General features: G+C 38.4%; 1 protein-coding gene across 8 annotated transcripts in view; it reads right to left on the bottom strand.

Annotated features, from left to right (window-relative positions):
- The window catches only part of RYR2 (ryanodine receptor 2), a 795,071-nt gene that overhangs the window by 28,957 nt on the left and 746,310 nt on the right, over nt 1–19,804 (bottom strand). For all 8 annotated transcript variants that reach the window (XM_050770606.1, XM_050770614.1, XM_050770624.1 and 5 more), the window contains 9 exons: nt 18,346–19,643; nt 17,286–17,353; nt 14,990–15,137; nt 11,797–11,883; nt 10,991–11,209; nt 9,380–9,510; nt 8,034–8,076; nt 6,735–6,868; nt 2,924–2,984 (listed from right to left, as the gene is read on the bottom strand). In XM_050770606.1, the coding sequence (XP_050626563.1) occupies nt 2,924–2,984; nt 6,735–6,868; nt 8,034–8,076; nt 9,380–9,510; nt 10,991–11,209; nt 11,797–11,883; nt 14,990–15,137; nt 17,286–17,353; nt 18,346–19,643 (2,189 nt within the window). The remainder of the gene's footprint in view (nt 1–2,923; nt 2,985–6,734; nt 6,869–8,033; nt 8,077–9,379; nt 9,511–10,990; nt 11,210–11,796; nt 11,884–14,989; nt 15,138–17,285; nt 17,354–18,345; nt 19,644–19,804) is intronic.

Here is a 19,804-nt window from a genome sequence, read left to right as displayed (position 1 = left end):
TAGTTAGCTGTATCAGTTTGTTCTTTGTGTATTTTATTTTTACTTAATTTGTTCTGAAAAGGTCAGTGTCATTCTCTTTAAAACAGTTTTAAAGTGTTTTAAGAATTGTCATTGTTCTTATTTATCCTCCAACAGAGAAACATTTATTGACTTCCTAGTCAGCAGCAGGCTTTCTCAACCCGGCGCATAATAAAGGATTATTGATCAGATAATCCTTTATTATGGGTGCTGTTCTGTGCATGGTAGGATGGCAAGCAGCATCAACCAGATGCCAATCGCACCGACCCCACCTCTCCCCCGAGTCATGACAACCAAAAATGTCTCCAGACATTGCCAAACATCACTGGGAGACAAAGCTGCTCCCCAGCGGAGAAGAACCCTTGCTCTACAGCCAGCCAAAGAACCAGTCACTGTCTCTCCCTCCTTTTCTTCCCTTCTTTGCTTTTCATTTATTCGCTCACTAAATCAGTGTTTGCTGAGACCTACTAGTTACGAAATTACATGTTTTATTAACCAAGCATCTCACTTTACATGAGCCGCAGTAAGTCTAGGAGAAACCCAAATACCATGTGACGTCACTGAAAGCTACAGTACACCTAATAATACAATTGGTTCTGTTGTAGAAGTCTCCTGGGTTATAATTAATGTGGATTATTCACATAGGCTGGAAAATGAATATACTTTTTGGGGAGGGCCGGGACTAATGCTGAATAAAAATATGGTGGCTGTTCTTACTTATGGGACTACAGTCTCTGTTGCATAAGGGATGTTTTGCTGGTGGAGTCAGAAGCTACCCATTTGGGGAAGGGGCGGATACCTTCATTTTGACTGTAAGATATCTTAATCTTTCACAGAGAACAAAAAGAGGGGGCTGAGCTAGGAAGGGGATTTCAAGGACCATGTGGAAGTGAAGCTAGAGGTCAAGTGGCAGAAAAGAAAATAGCATTTTTAAAAAGCACACTGAGATAAGACCAAGCGGAGTTTGCTTGGGAAGGAAAATTTGGTTTGAGTGGTGGGTTCCTGTTTTGCAAGATCAAGCTAGAAAAGTGTGACAGTGTTGGAGAGACTTGAGGGCAAGTTAAAGGACATTTGTGTACCCCACAGGAGCTTGAGTGTCACTGCAGTATCATGAGGAGGATAATGGTTTATGAAAAATGGCATTGTAGGAAAATTTCTTGAGCACCTACTAAGTGCTGGTCAATGTTCAATATAATTGCACACATGGTCTCTTTTTTATTTTAGCAAGATGTCTGATGAACAGGCATGTTTAGCCCCAATTTATATATGAGGAAGTGAGCTTGCTCCAGTTAAGCTATTGTCTAAAATTATTGTAAGTGGCACAGCCATTAAATTAGAAGACTACTGGACAAGCCCCAGGATGAGGTTACCAGAGCCCAAAAAAGCAGCAAAAGTAAGGATAAGAAGGGAGAATTACAGAGGACACAAACAGGACCAAGATTCAGCAAATAATCAAATGCATGCATTGGAGGGAGAAAGAAGAGGAGTCCGTATGAATAATTTAAGCTTAGGTAGTAAGAAGAAGAAAAATACTAAGAGAAAATTGTAGACTGAAGACTGGATTTGGAGGGGAGGAGCAGAGGAGAAGGAAGATGAAAATCTGCCATGGGACATTCAGATGGAGCTAATCTAATGAGCCATTAAGAAATGCAAAGACTGAGGAAAAGGAAAATTCATGGGCATAAGATGAGTAAGGAACTAAATGACAAGCTGGGCCAAAGGTGCATGTGTGGTCTACATATGTGCTTGCTGCACAGTTAAATTTGAATGAGAGAGAAAGAATAAATGATTTTTAGTTTAGGTGTGTCGCATGAAGTAATCTGGGAGCTGACTGGCCAAACAGAAGCCATGAGACTGCAGGTGGATAAAAGCCTACTAAGGTAGCAGAAAACTGTCTGTCTGAGGAAAGACTCCGTCCTGGATCTATCTATGCTCAAGTTATCTAGAGGACAAAAAAGTTACATAGCAAGATGAATATTATGGATAAGCTGCATCTGGGCAGAAGCTGCATCTGGGCAAAAGTGGGCTCTGCAAATATTGTGGCATGGAAGATTGAGCTTAGCGGGCAGAACTTAAGATGGACTGGCCACTTGAATGGAAAATGCCCATTAGAGCCAAAGTCGAGGATGCCCTCTTGTTATTCAGGGGAGTTGCTTCCATTTGGATGAGAAATTATTTGTAAGATAGTGTATTAATAGTTTATAGTTCTAAAAGATAATTTTGAACTCTTAGAGAATGCTCCTAAGATACCCAGAGCTCTGGGCCCATGGCTGGATGAGGGAAGGGGTAAGGATAGAGGCAGGAGAATTTGGGGGCTATCAAAGGCTTCTAAATAGGAGAATGGAACTAATGTTAACTATAAAAGTCAGTGCTAAAATTAAAGAGTGAAATCTTGAGACACCTGGCGGTTTTTAGTAATAGGTAATTTTTTTTTCTATTTTATTTGAATATATATTAGGGCCCTATATTTAGTCTCCAAAGAATATTTGGTAAAAGGAGAATAAAATAAAAACTCCATAATTTAATGTACTTAATTTGGGGAAAACCTAAATTTAGCACAATTAATGTTCTTTGAAAATTATTTAGGAGTTTCTTTTTAACGTCTATAAAACTGAAGTATGCCATTGCCCAATTAAAACCTTAATGAACATACTCACAAATCTGCATCTCAGTTTTTCTTTTGTGTAAATATATTTTCATTTTAATGTTTCGGCTATTAAAAGAAATGGAATGAGAGATGGGCTCGTTAGTCATATCATTCTGTGGCTCTCTCTCCAGATCTGGTCTGTATGCAATGAACTGGTATTTGAAACATTTTCTAAATAACCATCCTTCCATCTACAGAACTCCCACAGACTTATCTAATCAGAGTGCATTTTCTTTTGTGATAATGAAGTAGGCTTACGTTGTCAGTGAAAACGACTCCTAGTTTCCACATCTGATACTTCACATCAATAGAGTTCAGTCTGCAATGACAAAAAAAAAAGTGTAGTTATGCACATTAATCAAAGACTCATAGGCTTGCAAGAGCTGACGGCCTTCGTGTTCAATGGCACAAGACTTGGAAACCTTCTAAGGAAACTAGTTCTATCCCAGATGCCAAGGGAGGAGCTGAGAGCCAACTCTGACACTGTATTCTAGAGTTTCATGATGTGTTTTTAGAGGATCTTGGAAACCAAAACACCATCACCTTAGTCTTATGTTATTTAAAAATAGTCCTTTCTTTTTCACCTTTCCCTTTCCTACATTCACTATTAACTTTTTTCTTGTCTTTTTTTTTTTTTTGAGACAGAGTTGCACTCAGTCACCTAGACTAGAATGCAATGGTGCAATCTTGGCTCACTGCAATCTCTGCCTCCCGGGTTCAAGCGATTCTCGTGCCTCAGCCTCCCGAGTAGCTGGGATTACAGGCATGCCCTACTACTCCTATTTTTTTTTTTTTTTTTTGTAGAGTTGGGGTTTCATCATGTTGGCCAGGCTGGTCTTGAACTCCTGATCTCAGGTGATCTGTCCGCTTTGGCCTCCCAAAGTGCTGGGATTACAGGCATGCACCATTGTGCCCAGCTACATATAACATTTATTCCTTGAAACTGTACTAAATTGGCCAACATATGTACACATCAAACATTTCCTCACTAACTTTTATATGCACTTGCAATGGCATGCCAACAGAGTAACTTTTGATTCTACTAGCATAAACATAAATATACACATTTATTTTACAACTATCTTATTTTATAAATGGAAGGGCTTTTAAATTGTTTTTACTTCATTTCCAGAAAATTCACTTTCTCTGTTTCCTTTTCCATCCAGGCAGGAATTTAGCTCTTCCCCTCGGTTCTCATAGCATTTTGTAGACAATTCCTTTTATTATTATTTCCTACATTGTCTTACAGTTGTGGGTGCTGGTGTATGCATGTATGTGGATATATGCCTCTCTCACTAGTCTGTGAACTCCCCAGCTCCACGCACAATAGCTCACACACTGAATGTCTAAATGCATATATGTTGAATGAATAAATCCTAAAGTAAATATTTGTGATCTTTGTAGATTACAAACACGTGTTAATTTTCATTTTTCAGAACTTGCCACTGATTTATTGGCTAGAAATTATAACTTTGCCAACCTTTCCAATATTCCAGCTCTAAGTAATCGATATGAAATAATGCATTTTAACATAATGGCAATATTATTTTCTAAAGGGTTTCTCTGGACTTAATGTTTTAGTCTTTATTGCCTTCTTTAATCATTTCTTTTAATTAGGCTAATCTTAAATTATAAATGCTAAGATAAGTAGGTGCATATCAAAGGTGACTTTTTAGGAGATTTTTTTCACTAAGGGTTAAGGCTCAGTTAACTTAGTACAGGATTTAAAAAAAATTTTTTATCCTTAAAGAAATAAAGTTATCTATGAACTAGAATTAATTTTATCACAGGAGCCTTTAAAAAAAGTTCCATAAATATTTACAACAAGTTTCAATATAAGAATGTTTTTTCTTAAATTAAAAAAGGAAGAGTTGGGAGAAAAAAATGGAGTAATTTGTATGAGAGCATAATTATTTTACATTAAAGCAATCTAAAACAAAATAACGGTTTATATCAGGATGTATGAATTGCCTATGGTGGTTTCTTATTTTATTTTAAAAATTATTCTTCAGAGTTATTTTCCATCTCTAGCATACTTTAGTGTGACAGTATACCATCAATATCACACAGCAGCACACCCCACTCATTTCTCACCCGTAAGTGGTAGCCATGCTGTTTGGGTGAGGCTGACCCCACCCCTGGGGCAGGGCCATGGCTGAGCTAAGCCAGTCAGAACACGGTCTTCCTGGTCGTGGGGGCGGGAGGATGCCAAAGCTCCAGTCAAGGGTAAACTATAACCAGGAAGCTTAGTTTTGCTAGATGTTTTGAAACATGATCTCCTTTCCTCCCAATGAGGACACAAATGCAGACTTTCTGACTGCTTGCAGCTATTCCACCCCCAGAAATGGAGCTGACCACTTATTTAAAGGTGCACATACCAAGCCTTATGTGTTTGATAAATAAATATATAAATCATCCTTGTATTTCAATGTTCACATTAAGATAGGGTTCATATATAAATTGGATAATCTTTTAAAACCTGACCTTCCTAAATGCTTTAGTTAAAGAGACATTATATGTAAATCTTTTTCCTAGTTGTACATTATTTACCAGAACTTTATTCTTCTAATTTTATTCTCCATATGTAAAGGTGTTAAATGCTATATGAACTTCTTGGTACTTTGCTAGGAGTCAAACTTACAAACATTTACTATGTATAATGGTAGAAAACTATGCCAATTTAAAACTATTTTCATAGCAGAAAAGCAGCCTAAACTTCCCTTCTATTTTTTCAGACTTTTTTTCTAGAGTCACAAATGTGACCATAGAAAATGCATAACTCAGTAAAACTACTTAATTTGGTATTGCTTATTAAGGATCTGAAAATGTCTGTGGGATGCTCAGCCTCACTCACACCCTAGTTCTTGTTTCATATGATATATATTTTTTATACTTTTCTAACATAAGGGACACAGGTCCTAAGGATTGCTCATCTGTGTTCGATTTTACATGCAGTGGCACAACTTTTAAATATACATTTGTTTTCCTAGAGTACTCAAGTAATATTTTGGACCTTAATTCACATTTGCTGATCTAAGTTCTTTTCAACAATAAGTTCAAAAACAAGTTCACCTTAACTTTAAAGACCCAAGTAGCTCTAATAAGTTTTCAGATAGATAAAAACAATATGACCAATAAGATAGGCCAACCAAACTATCTTTTTAATGCTAGGTAACAGATTATCTAAGAAAATAATATTGCTTCACAGAACCATAAATACGTTTTCAAAGTAACCATCACATCCCTAATCATGTTAAGAGAAAGTATTGTTTCTTCCAGAATCATTAAGTGACTACAACAAGCAATTATATTTTTAAAAGCATGTTTTACTTTTATTCCAGAGATTCAGTTGATCAAATTTGCTAGATGGATGTATGTATATATCTCTACACTCACACTATATATGTGTGTGTGTGTGTGTGTGTGTGTGTGTGTGAGAGAGAGAGACATTTAAACTCAGGTACATTCAACTCAACTGGTTTAAAAACATTATTCCATGAAAGCAGTACATAAAGAGTGTTTCATTTTGAAGTAAACTTTACAAGTAATAGTATGATGGGATATTATTTCTGACATACTAAGCCTTTGCTACTCAAAAAAATATGATAATTATAATAAAGTAATATGAGTTCCTCTGAACATTGTAAATAAAAGGGCTACATAATTTTCTTATGTTTTGGAAAAGGGAACTAATATTTTTTCAAACAGAAATTACCAGAAATGAGCCATATATTGAGTTTTTGTGTGTGTTTTACTATGTATAAGTAAATTAAAGGATTTAAGGATCATTTAAAGACAGAGAAGGCAAATTAAGTCAAAAACATGAATAGTCTTTCTTTTCTCTTGTAAATATTAAAAGGTACCTCCAAAATTAACAGAAAAAAATCCAATGATTCCAGAGTTCCAAATACCAAGAAGTGTAAAAGTAGACTTTATATACATTCTGTTTTCCTCATCTATCTATTCTTCTGACATTAAAGGAAAGGAAATCAATGCACAAGTTTAGAAATGTATTAATGTTTTCCCTTTTCAATCTAAGTCTGTAGGATAGAGCCGAAGTAACACTTACACAGCTGATAAGGAGCTGTCTTTCTTTGGCTTCTTCTTTTCTCTGGCATCACTGAAGTCCAGAGCTGCCTTGTCCATGCCAAGTAATTCACTAATTCTGTCTCGGCCGTAGAACTCTCCGTACTTATCCATTACCTTGGGGTATGAGAAAAAGCATTTTATTGGCTTCAACCATTAAATAAAATCTATATGTGTGTATAAAACATCTAATCATTTTTATACTTACTGTGTATTAGCCCTAACAATCACCTAAAATCTAGTTTATGGCTCATCTTCTGTGATCACATGCTTAAGGTCTAAACAAATTCACTGTGTTTTACATAATACCTATCTGAGGAATAAGATTTCTCTCTCATTCAAGAGAGGGAGACATACCAAGGAAGAAGATGAGCTGAAATAAAAGCATAAGAAATGGAGGGAAATGGAACGAGAGTGACCTTTACTAAATTAATACTTTGTGTCAGAAATTATGCTTCATTCCATGGGACTGTCACAATATGTAGGTTTCATGTGATTGATATTCTGCAGATAAAGAAACTGTACTTTAGAAAACTTCGTGTAATGTGCCTAAGGTTGCTAAACTCAGCAAGAGATGGGGTCCAGAAAGCAACCAGGCCATGCCTGACTCCCCAGCCAATGATCCTCTGCATAGACCTCTGCATGCTAACAGGGGGCACATCACAGGGTGGCATTCTTCCATGCTCTCGATTTCAACCCTTCAACTCTCTGACCACAAGGCCCATCTTTCCACCCCACTCCCCTGAGTATCCTGACCCCAGCAATTCCTCAGTAACACCAGGACCTGCAACCTTGTCACCATCCTCAGCCTGCCACCACGCCCGGCCATTATGTGCTATTCTGGAAATTCGTATTTGGCCGGACGTGGTGCCTCACGCCTGTAATCCCAGCACTTTGGTAGATCAAGGCGGGTGGATCACCTGAGGTCAGGAGTCGGAGCCTGGCCAACATGGCGAAACCTCGTCTCGACTAAAAATACAAAAATTAGCCAGGTGTGGTGGCGGGCGCCTGTAATCCCAGCCACTCGGGAGACTGAGGCAGGAGAATCACTTGAACCCAGGAGGCGGAGGTTACGCGGTTGCAGTGAGCCAAGGTCGCGCCACTGCACTCCAGCCTGGGCGACAGACCGAGACTCCACTTTAAAAAAAAAAAAAAAAAAAAAAAAAAGACATTAATAGGCAGATAAATTATACCTCGATATCTTATTCTACAGCTGAATCACATCAAATTAAAATCCAAACTGTGCTTTAAGAAAAATATAGAGGATTCCAAGTAGTATTACCTTTCTTTTAACAAATTTGTCCCAGTAGTTGTTGGGAAATGACCTAAAATATAGAAAAGCATAGAAGTAAATAGTATTATTTTTAATGACAAATAATAACATATCATTTGGGATATATGGCATACTTAAAATAATATGTAAACATATATCCTGCCATCCATGTAAACTTACAATGAATTTGGTTAACATCACATAATTTCCTGCATCATAGGTATTTGAATATTATTTTAAATATTAACATGTAAATATATACAAAAGCATATAAGCTGATACTTTAATGGAGAAGAATATGAGAATATTTATTAGGTAGTATTGCTATTTATTTGTTTTTATCATATCAATACATAGACCTGTTTATCAATTGCCTTTAAAAATTAAAGTATCTAGAAACCTGTCATTGTTATTCCTATGAAGAAAAAAAATCTCCTTCCTACCAGTTATCCTCAAAGAAACTTTGAGCTTAGCACCAAAGCACAACTCTAGCACCTTAACTAATACATAAAGAGTTTACCTAAAGGGAATGACTTGTTTAGACTTAGTATTAATGGTAGAATTGCTAAACAAAGCATTTAGCATTTAGAATAAACATGTATCATGTATAAATAAATCATCTCCATTTGACAACTCAGAACCCATTAGCAAATAACTTTTAATAAGCAAAACTAATCACAATTTTAAAAAGATTTCACTCTTGAATAGTAAATATAAACTATTACAACTATTGCAGTACTAATTCTTTTTACAGTGAAAAATTATACTTTTGTGATGGATTTATATTCAGAACAGCAGCTGGTAGTTTGGATCTTGATCTCACAGGGCTAAATGATTATTGGATCGGAAAAGCTTTTGTTTTTCTGTCTTATATTTTACACCATGTCCTAACATTTAGTTAGTTTCATGCTAGGCCACTTGATGGTACTGAAAGTTGATAACTCAGATATATTCAAGGTGTAAAATTCAATATGTTTTCCTTTAATGCTACAACTTTTTCCTTAATGAATAATTTTTGCTTCCTCTGCTTTTGGATGAGATAACCTGCCTGCAGGTCATGCACTTTCTGTGACACACATCCCTGAATGCTGAGTAAAGGATGTGAAGTTCCATCAGTGCTGTGGAAATGAACTCTAGGCCATTTTTGATTAAGGAATTCAGAACTCAGAGGGCAGAAATTGAGGACATCCATTAAGGAGGCTGACGGCGCTGAGTCTTTAGATTTTTCTTGACTGAATATATAACTATTATTCACCTCTGCTAAACTTTTGACAAATCTGCAGGAATTCCAACCAAGTATTTTCATGTCTGGAAATTTGTGAGTGCAGAAATGTCTCATATAATTCTTTACTCACTGTGTGTTGATTACGAGTCTATCCCACTGGCCTTTAATATCATCTTCTGAAGGCTGTTCTGTAATATAAAGCCCATCAAATTCCAATTTCCGTGCTACTTCCTTTTCTCGCTTAAAAATAACCAATGGGACCTACACAGGAAAAATAAATATGTTAAAATTAGTTTAGATTTACTGGCATCTCTTGTGGTCACTATCTTTACAAAACAGCTTTTGGAAAGAAATATTTCCTGTGTACTTCCAGGAAGGTAAAAATGGAATGAAAATGAATCGGCTATATTCAAGCAGGAAGAAGCATCTAGAAGGTTTTGGAAAAACAGAAGATAGAATAGATATTACATATATGCATGTTTTTAAACACATAGGGGCTTATAGATAATTACACTAATGAAATCATTTTTAAACTTCAAAGACGAAAAGATGATTATGCAAAATCATTTTCTTTTTACATATATCTCTCAACATGAATGAATGAAATAAAATTTAGCCATCGCAGCAGTGTTCCCAAATGCATGCTACTAAAGTGCAGTTACATTTGAGAAACCTCTTTAATAATTTCACGCTCAGGGTCACCACATACATACTAATTTGAGATACATTTTAATTTCAACATCAGCAAAAATCTTTGTCAGTTTGTCAAAATATCTCTGGAACATAATGATCCTCTTTTTATATGGACATACTTTACACAAGGCACAGACAGCAGACAGACACAGATATTCTGGAAATAGCCAAGAATATGCACTCCCATAAAACAGAATAAACGGGAGGAAAGGAGTTCCTGAAGAACACTTTACATTCTAGTCTTTTGCTGAGCCCTGGTTTTTTCAAATGTCTTCTGCAAGATTTACAACCAGAGGCAGAGGGTGGTGAAAGTGAAATAAAGGCATCACAGTGAAAAAGCGCCTTGCTAGGAAAAGATAAAGAGGTTTGCACAGGTAATGGGCAGCCTTGAGCACTCAGAGAGATTATCTTGGGTTCTATTCACCAAATTATATTGTTCCCTTGGCAGGCCTCTAGGGATAAAGCTGCATTATTTTCTGGGTGAAGTGTGACAAATCATGAGGCATTTCTGCCAAGAATAGCAATAGATACTTCCCCAATAACAAAGGAATAAAATGACTCCTAGGATCGATACAATGTATTTCTGTAAGTCTTAATATACTGGAGTATCACTGCATTACCAGGAGACATAGTGGGTGGGTGAGCTCTTACTTCTGTAGGGCCGTTATAGGCGAAATTCTCTATGTGAATAATTATCAGTACATGAAAGAAAGCTACTTTAAGACAGCTGATGGCCATAGCCCCTTCCCAGGGCAGACTAGTCAATGTAGACATAAAATGGCCAGGCTCCAATGCCTCAGGCCAGGACAGCCCTGAAGGGGCATCCCAGCTTTGAAGAGACTGCACCTGCTATGTCTACAGTAGCCCAGCTTTCCCCTCTGTCCCATCCTGCTTCCTCCATTTGCCCCAAGCACGTTGATTCATGGAGCATTCCATCAGAAACTTTGTACACAACATTTCCAGTTCAGAATCTGCGTCTCCAGAGGTCCAGACTGCAACACACACACACACACGCACACAGAGGTACCTTGGTGCCTTACTATCTTACTTTCAAGCAGTAGTATCCAATGATGCAGAAGAAGGAAATGACCGTGTGGAGAATAGCTAAGATACGCAACGTGGGCTCCATGTAGCCACTGCTCTCCTCCAGTACATAGTGAACTGCGATGATTCTATGGGAGCTGCTGTCCAGGCTGGTCACTTTGGCATTTTCACTTGAACTTCTAGTGGGGAGCTCCTTTCCTTCAACCACAGAAGAAGTGGAGACCTGATTCAAAGCATTTAAAGTAGAGTCAATTTGCTGCATCTAGGATATCATTGCAAGCAAAAGACAAAAGAAATATAGCCTTTTTAGCAAACAGTTGAATGTGAAGTTACTGCATAATGAAAGGACTAATAGCAAAGGCTAAAAACGATAGCTTTTCAAAAACCAAAGGCAAGTAGTGAACATACTTTTAAAATTCATTCTTATTCAACCAAAAGTTCTGAGGATTCCAGTGCATGCAAGAAAAAAATTAGATGGCTAAGCTCTCTTCTTAATTATAAAAGAATGTAATACAATACAGGTATGCCACACCCAGACATAATCACAAGTAAGATATTCAGCTAAATTAGGCTGGGAATACTGTGGGTAAGCCCTCTGCTAAATCAAATGCCCTTCGGTTGAGGCATTTCTTACTTCTCAGGAACAAATCTTGCCTTCCTAGATAACAGAGATATCAGTGCCTAGGCATCAGTATTTCATAATAGGTTTAGACATGTTCACTAGCAGTAGTAGATATGTTCATCGTGAAATCTTTACATTCATTTCTATTCGTAGTTTTATACCCGTTATTAAAACAAAGATGTACGTACCTTATAAAAGAGCAAGATGAAATTGATAGCAAATGCAACAAATAAGGCTAACATTCTCATGTTGTAAAAGTTGCGAGCAAAATAGTTCTGAGGGTGAAAAACATTATGAGAAGGTCACTGAATCAAGAGACTTGAAATCTGCAATTTAAATAAAGCATTCATTCATTTACCCCAAACAATTGATTTCAAGCCTACTGTTTCAAGCACCATTCTTGGTGCTGCAGACCTAACAGTGAGGGAGAACATTTCTGCCACCATGGAGGAGATAAAGAATAAAAAAGCATATCCACAAATGAAAAACATAATTTCAGAGAACGTTAAATACTAAGAAGAAAACTACATCAGGTTAGGAGCTTAGGGAATAGGGGTGCTATTTTAGATGGTGCTGGTCTGGTAAGATTTATCTCAGGAGGTAAGCTTTGAACAGAGAGGCCTGAATACAGGAGGGGAGCAGGTTATGCAAACATTTGGTGAAAGAGTGTGTCAAAGACAGGAGCAACAAGGGCAGAGGCCCTGAATTAGAAGTGATGTCGGTGTGTTTGAGAAATAGAAGGAAACACAGTGAGAAGAAGGGAGACTGGTGTGTGGGGGTGGCAGGGGGATATGATCAAACAGGGGAGCAGGGGGCAGGGTTTTGTAGGCTTCTGATAAAAGGTTGTCTTGTCTTTGACAGTGTGGTGGTTCAGTTTACACTCTCTGAGGCCTCACTGCCTGGATATGAAGACTGCCTGCCTCCATTTCCTAGTGTGGGATATGGACTAATGACTTAATCTTTTATGTAGCATCACTCTGCTCATCTGTATGCGAAGTGGGATAACAAGAGACCTTAACTCTCAAGTGCACTTTGCGGATGAAATGTTAATATAGGGAACGTTTGTTATTAATATTATTATATCATTATAATAAATGTAATATTCTAGTATAATTATTGTTTTAGTCTAGGTGGGATGGGAAGCTATTAGAGGATTTGAGGGGGGCTTGGTGCAGTTGGATCATGATTTGGAAGGACCACTCCAGCTACTATGTGGAAAACTGATAGTAGTAGAACAAGAGTGAAAGCAAGAGGACCAGTCAGAAAGTAAGTTATACCAGACGTCAGGCAGAGGTGAGGTTCATGGTGGTGGGCTGGACTTAATGGTACCTGTGGAGATGGCAAGAACTGGGCAGACTCGATGTATTTGGAACAACTGAGAAGAATTATCGTTGGGTTGTATTTAAGGTGAGAAAGAGGCTTCAAAGATGATAACCTCTGAATTTGGCAGCCTGAGCAACTAAGTGAACAGCTGGTACAATTTATTGGGCTGGGAAAAAATAAAGCCTCGAGAAGTGGGTTTAAAGTAATAGGTTATGGTGGACATTAAGTATTTGTTTTAATATTAAGTGGGAGATGTCAATATAATATAAGTGGATATGTCAGGGGATTTACCATAATAAAGCTACATCCAAATGTAACACCTCAGAATGGTATCCCCCTCTGTGTACACACCCCATCTCTGTTCGTATCATTTCCCCATACAGGACCCCATCTTTACTGCCCGAGATTACTGGAACAAGGCTGTCCACCACACCCAGACTGGGCCAGTTTCACTGGTTCTCCTTGGAAGGTGGATCTGGGTCACAGAGGCTGAGTTAGCTAGCCTGAGCTCTCACTTAGGGGAAAAGGGGCCTTTGGTAGACGGATGGGGCCATGATTGGTCACGTGCATGCAAATCGGTGAGCCGAGAAAGATAGCAAAGAGATGCAGGAAAAGGGAGGAGCTGTGCAGAGACAACAGAACATGTGAACCCTGGCACAGTGAGAGCTGGAAGCAAAATCTCAACTACTTGGTTTACACAACTGTAGTTAAACACATTCTTCAGGAACCCACTGGGGTAGTGCGGAGCCCATTCAACCTTTAAACCATTTGTAATAGAACTATACCTGCAGCCATGGAAGCCACTATGGCATACCAAATTAATAATTATTCAGAGTTACCTAGGAAACATTTATGTTCCATGTATTCTGTATTACGTAATATAGGGAAAAATACAAGATGGTTTAGGAAAATGTAGTTACAACTAAATTAATTTGCCTAAAATATATAATACATAAACATATTTAAAGATAAGCATTTAGAATATATAATTACTGAGGACAGTCCACTTTCCTTATAAGAGAAATTCTACAGTCCATTGAGTTTCTGGGTTGTCAATTTTTGATTTCTCAAGGGCTATAAAATACTAAATATGATTCTGCTGTTCAAATGGCTTTATTATGAGGGTTGTTGTTCTTAATTTCTAGGCCTAACATCACTGGTCAGTACCTCTTGTAGGTGGATTCTACATGCTTATCTCCTATCCTTTTCCTCCTTTATGAAAATCATAAAAATGTATAAAAATTATACATATATACACATAATTATAAAAATTATACATATATCGATACATATGTATAATTTTTACAAAGGAGGAAAAGGATAGGAGATAAGCATGTAGGAAAAGGATAGAAGATACCCATGTATGTGTATATATATGACATTACACACGCATGCTTATAAAAGGCCTTTCAAATAATATTTTTAAGAATTTCAAGATCAATATGAATAGACAGAGCTATACCTTTTTTCATTGTTTTCCAAATATGAATGTGTGCTTTACTAATTAGGGGAACACCTCTGCAAAATGTACAGGACACTACATAAATAACTGTAATCCCTCTTTCTAAAGAATACTTTTGAATAGACTTTCTTATTATCAATGGAAAGTGGCTCAATTAGCTAATATTTTTATACCTGGATTTTTAAGTAAAAGGGTGATGTTATAGAAATACTGACTAATCGAGTTCTGGAACATTAATTTGAATTACTTGTGCCCTAGAAGGCACATCTTGCTTTAAAATCTGTTGCAGGTCCTCAGAATATTTTTATTCTAGCGTCTTTGTGGGCAGACACTGGGAATATACTGGCAGGAACCAAATGAAAGGGTTTCAGGGAGTGTGAACATGAGTAGAGGTCATGGGTTTGACAGTAGGGAGTGGTGGGCCAGATACATTCACTATAAAAGATAAACACACTACAATGGGCAAATCAAACATGTGCTGGGCTAACCTGGTTCCCTAATTGTCACTCAGGGAGAGGTCAGCAAATATTTACTGAGCCTAAATTATTATGGTATTGTACTATATCAGTAACAATATTCATTCTAAAACATCTTACTAGAAGTTTCTGTTGGTATGCTATGATTTTCTTCCAGAACGCTGACTCGGGCACTTCCGGTTCTCCGTATCTGTGTGTGTGAAGCTGCCTCAACTTTTGTTTGCCCTTGTCTTCCTTGGCTTTCTCTTCTTTTTCTCCATCTTCTCCCCTGTGAAAACAGATGAACAAAATATAAGCTCCATAGAAACTAAAGAACTAAACGGGTGTTGTGGAAAATTACCCAAGTGAACAAATATTTTAGACCACTGTATCACTTCTGAAAACTAATTTCTTTTCTGGTGAACAATAATATTCTGAATTTTAGAATCAGGGGTGAGAGTTCCTGCTGATCACAGATTCTATGAAGCTGAAATATAGAGGACATTTTATAGGCTTGACTTTATACATAGCAGATTCCTTCCAATTCTGCAATAAAACATAAAAAAAAATGAAGACTGACTTTGCTGTGACTGTCCAACATATCCTATTTGTAAACTATAATTTCAAATTTTGTTTTTTGAGAAGGAGTCTTGCTCTGTCACCCTGGCTGGAATGCAGGGGCACCATCTCAGCTCACTGCAACCTCTACCTCCTGGGTTCAAGTCATTCTCCTGCCTCAGCCTTCCAAGTAGCTGGGATTATAGGGATGTGCCACCATGCCCGGCTAACTTTTTTATATTTTTAGTAGAAGACTGGGTTTCACCATGTTCGCCAGGCTGGTCACCATGAACTCCTGATCTCACGATCCATCTGCCTCGGCCTCCCGAAGTGCTGGGATTACAGGTGTGAGCCACCGCACCCAGCCTGGATTACACGCGTGAGCCACCACACCCAGCCTGGATTACACGCGTGAGCCACTGCACCCAGCCTGGATTACAGGCGTGAGCCACCGCACCCAGCCTGGATTACAGGCGTGAGCCACTGCACCCAGCCTGTAATTTGAATGCACAATTTTTAACATTTGCCATTAAGATTTAAAATCAGAGGCCTACACACTTAATTGTTCACATGTATAAAGTGTATCATTATACTCACACTTTGACATATATTAATTGTAATTAATTTCATTAAATAAAATATATTAAGTGAATTATAGTAATGTTATATTAATTCCAGACAATAATGGAATTAGAAGAATTGACATTTGATATCCTTTGGGTACAAAATATCAGTCCTTCATTAAATTAAAGTGAAGTCATATGTATTAATACATAAACCAGAAATATTAATATATAAGCTATACTTAACTCATATGAGGTGGATATTAAAGAATTGCCATTGAAATGCCTGTCTTGCTGTTATTTGTTATATGTCTACTTTTTATGTGACCATTTTTACAACAGACCCAATAGTGTAAGGTCTATGACAATGCATAGTGCTGACTACAAAGAACATACGATGAAAACAGACCAAAGAAAATGACAGAACAGAGGAGAAAATTTCAACGCTATGGGAGAATAGTGGCACTACAGGCAACTAAAAGCTTCCTTTCTTCCCCCAACTTTCAAATGTGCGTATAAAATTCTATAAACGTGGAGAAAGATGCAGGCTTCGATTATTCACAGAAACCTGGTGTTATGAGGGAGTTATGCATTTCCATCGCCTCACATCCAGCTCTTTTTTTATTGCTGCATTGATACCAGGAGTGTTGGTGAAAATGAAGGTTCCCAGGCCCCACACCAGACCTGCTGAGGCAGGATCTATGCCCTGGGGCCCAGGAATGTTTGTTTTAACCAACTCTCCTGGGGATTTTTATGCATGTGGCCCTGGGTCTATAGTTTGGGGCCCAAGAATGTTAGTTTTTTTTTTTTTTTTTAAATACTTTATGTTGGAATGTTAGTTTTAACCAACTCTCCTGGTGAGTTTTATGCATGTGGCCCTGGGTCTATGGTTTAAGGAGCATCACTCCGCAGGATTCTATGAAGGTGCATTTGGAATGTTTGTTTCCTCCTTCCTTGAAAAGGACAGAAATACCTGAGTGATTTTTAAAGACAGAATTGTGGCCCTGAGTGCTCTTACAAACAGCATTCCATGGAATCACTGGAGTCTTTCCTGCTGACAGGGAATCACACAAACGGAGGTCCACATGGAATGAAAGGAAAAGACTAGAATGGCAGCCCTGGGGGCGTCTACAGTGATCACTGCCTGTGGCCTGAGGTCCTCGCCATCAAAGCCTCTCCACGGAGATGGCAGAATTAGTTCTGTGGCTCCTTGGCAATATGAGATTCTCCCTTGCGGCTCCCAAAGACAGAGTACAAGAAAAAGAGATGTAATGACAAACTGAAATGAAGGAAAAGTATATGCAAACTATACATACTCGGCTTTTTCAGGTTCAGATTTGGTTTCTTCTTTTTCTTCCTTTTCTTCTTCTTTTGCCTTCTGTTCCTTGAATGAGTCAATGGGGGAAAAAAAAACCAGGATTACCCATCACCTTTGAATGAATTTAGGGAGCCATGTAACCATGTGTCAAACCATAACCTATAGAAGACACCCTCTTGCTTCCACCACGATAAAAGTGCCACGTGTTTGTCATTTTACGGGGCCAAACATCTCCCACTTCTTCTGCACACTGACCTACTGCACCAGCAGTAGGGACAAACTTTCTGGGACTCCTTTTTACTCTCTTTTCTCATTTCTGAAATACCCTTCTTTATCTTAGGCACCTATTAAAATCTTACTCATCCTTTGAGGCCAATGTAAATCCTACCTCTTCATTCCTATCTAACTACTTTAAACCATACTGGCATTGCCATTCTCTCAAGATAAGCAACCCCTACTGCCCTGCCTATACTATTTAACAGTTAATCATTTTCTAGTTTCTTCATGTGTGTTAGTTTTATCTCTGGAATAAACTTTTTAAGGTAATTTGAAGGCAGTGACCCCATCTTACCTTTGAATTCCCTACATACCCAGTGGTGTCAGACACTTGGTAAATATGCCATATTTATGGATGGAATGATGGCTCTATGGACTGACTAATGACTACAAAGAACATACAATGAAAACAGGCCAAAGAGAATCACAGAACAGAGGAGAAAATGTCAATACTCTGTGAGGATAATGCCACTACAGGCATCGAAAAGTTTTCTTTCTTTTCCCAATTTTTCAAATGTGCATATAAAAGTATATAACAGTGGAGAAAGATGTAGGCTCCAGTTAGGGTGGGTACTGAAGCTTACACCTTAATAATTTAAGATAATGTAATAATTCATAAGGACTCAACACTAACTTTGTCTACCAAAAAGCATTTCTCTTTGGAAATTCAAGTCACGTAGGTAACACCGTTCTGGCAGTAGCATGGAACCTGGTCTAATGATCATCTATTATACCCCCCTGAAGTCCAGAGAGAATGCTGCTGTGACTTAGAGATAAATTACCTGAAATTTTTCTTGCACCTCAGGCATGGGGACTGGGTTGCTCATGAGGTCACTGAGCCCAGCATTTGGATTATGAGGGATTAGTTTGTACTGTCCTCCTTCTCTCTTCAGATCCAGGCCGAAGATGTCCGAAAGAAGGTCACTCTCTTCTGTCAGCTCCTTTAAGTCGGTCAGATCCTCAGAGGGCAGGGCGGCTTCCAGGGTTTTCCTCTCTCCCTCCTCCCCATCTCCTCTAACCTCATCCTGAGTGGGGTCTGGCATGTTGGCTAAGAGTTCTGCAACTTTGATCTTTTTAGCACCTTCGACGAGGCTTCCCCCAAGCAGCAGGCTGCAAATGATGCGGAAAAAGCCTCTGAAAACGCTGGCCACGAAGTGCAAGAGGGTCATAAAAATACTCCAGTAGGATGAAAAGAAGGCCGTGACCATGTCCTTCACGGTCATCTTTTTGACTTTTTTCATCTGCTTCTTCAGGCTCTTCAGACTGAGCATTCGCATAAGGGTCAAGATATTGTACCTCAGCGCAAACAGGGCCGACTTGACCGTCAGAATGGAGAAGAAAGCCATTCTCGGCCCCTGCTCTTCCGGCCTCTCCTTCTCACTTTCTTCCTTATTCGCTGACCTCTCGTTCAAATCCGACTCTGAGATCTGAGCCGCCAGCTGCATTTCAAAGATGGTGTCCTCGCAGAAGTTCACAAAGAGTTCCATCTTCTCTTTTTCTCCTCCTTCATTGACCACATCAAATATGAACTGTCGTTTGGACTCCTTGACCTGGGGCTTCTCCCACTGGGTTCGGCTAGACTCACTGATTTCAAAATAGACTCTCTCGATGCGTTTGGCGCTTCCCATGATTTCGATGCGGCCCAGAAAGGGCTGGAAATAATTCAGGACACTCTCTGCTAATTCTAGGAAAGTCTGAAGTCGGGTATCGTTGGGCATGTGCTCAGAGAGGTTTGTCAGAAGGACGGCGACATTGAAGCCGATGTCCTTTGCAGGTTCGTGGAAGCGTTTGACGAACTCCTCATAGTCAAGGGTTTCATTCTCATCCGTCTCCGCACAAGACAAAAGAAATTCCGTTTCTGACTGCGTGTAGTGCTTATGACTCTCCATCGCTTTGTGGAAGTCCCTCTTGGAAATGACTCCCTTGCCATCGGGGTCATATTCTTTAAAAGTATCAGACGACGTCAAATCTTTCAGTTTTAAGAACATGTCAAAAAATTTGAGAATCATCTCCACATTGTTGGAAGATTCCACAAGCATATCCACCATCTGTTTGCCAATCGTTCCGTTAACAACATTACCTGGTGGTAAAGCAATTGCATTTGTTTACAAGAAACTGTAACAAAATCAATGATTATAGAGAAGATAACAATACAGATCTTTAATAACATCTGAATCAAGGATATGTCCTGGTTTATCGCTCACTCTATAAAAAGATAATTATTTATAAACTATAGTTTGA

The sequence above is a fragment of the Macaca thibetana genome, chromosome 1, assembly GCF_024542745.1.
Source record: "Macaca thibetana thibetana isolate TM-01 chromosome 1, ASM2454274v1, whole genome shotgun sequence".
NCBI lineage: Eukaryota > Metazoa > Chordata > Mammalia > Primates > Cercopithecidae > Macaca > Macaca thibetana.
The sequence above is the reverse complement of the archived record's forward strand: the minus strand, read 5'-3'. Positions and strand labels throughout refer to the sequence as shown.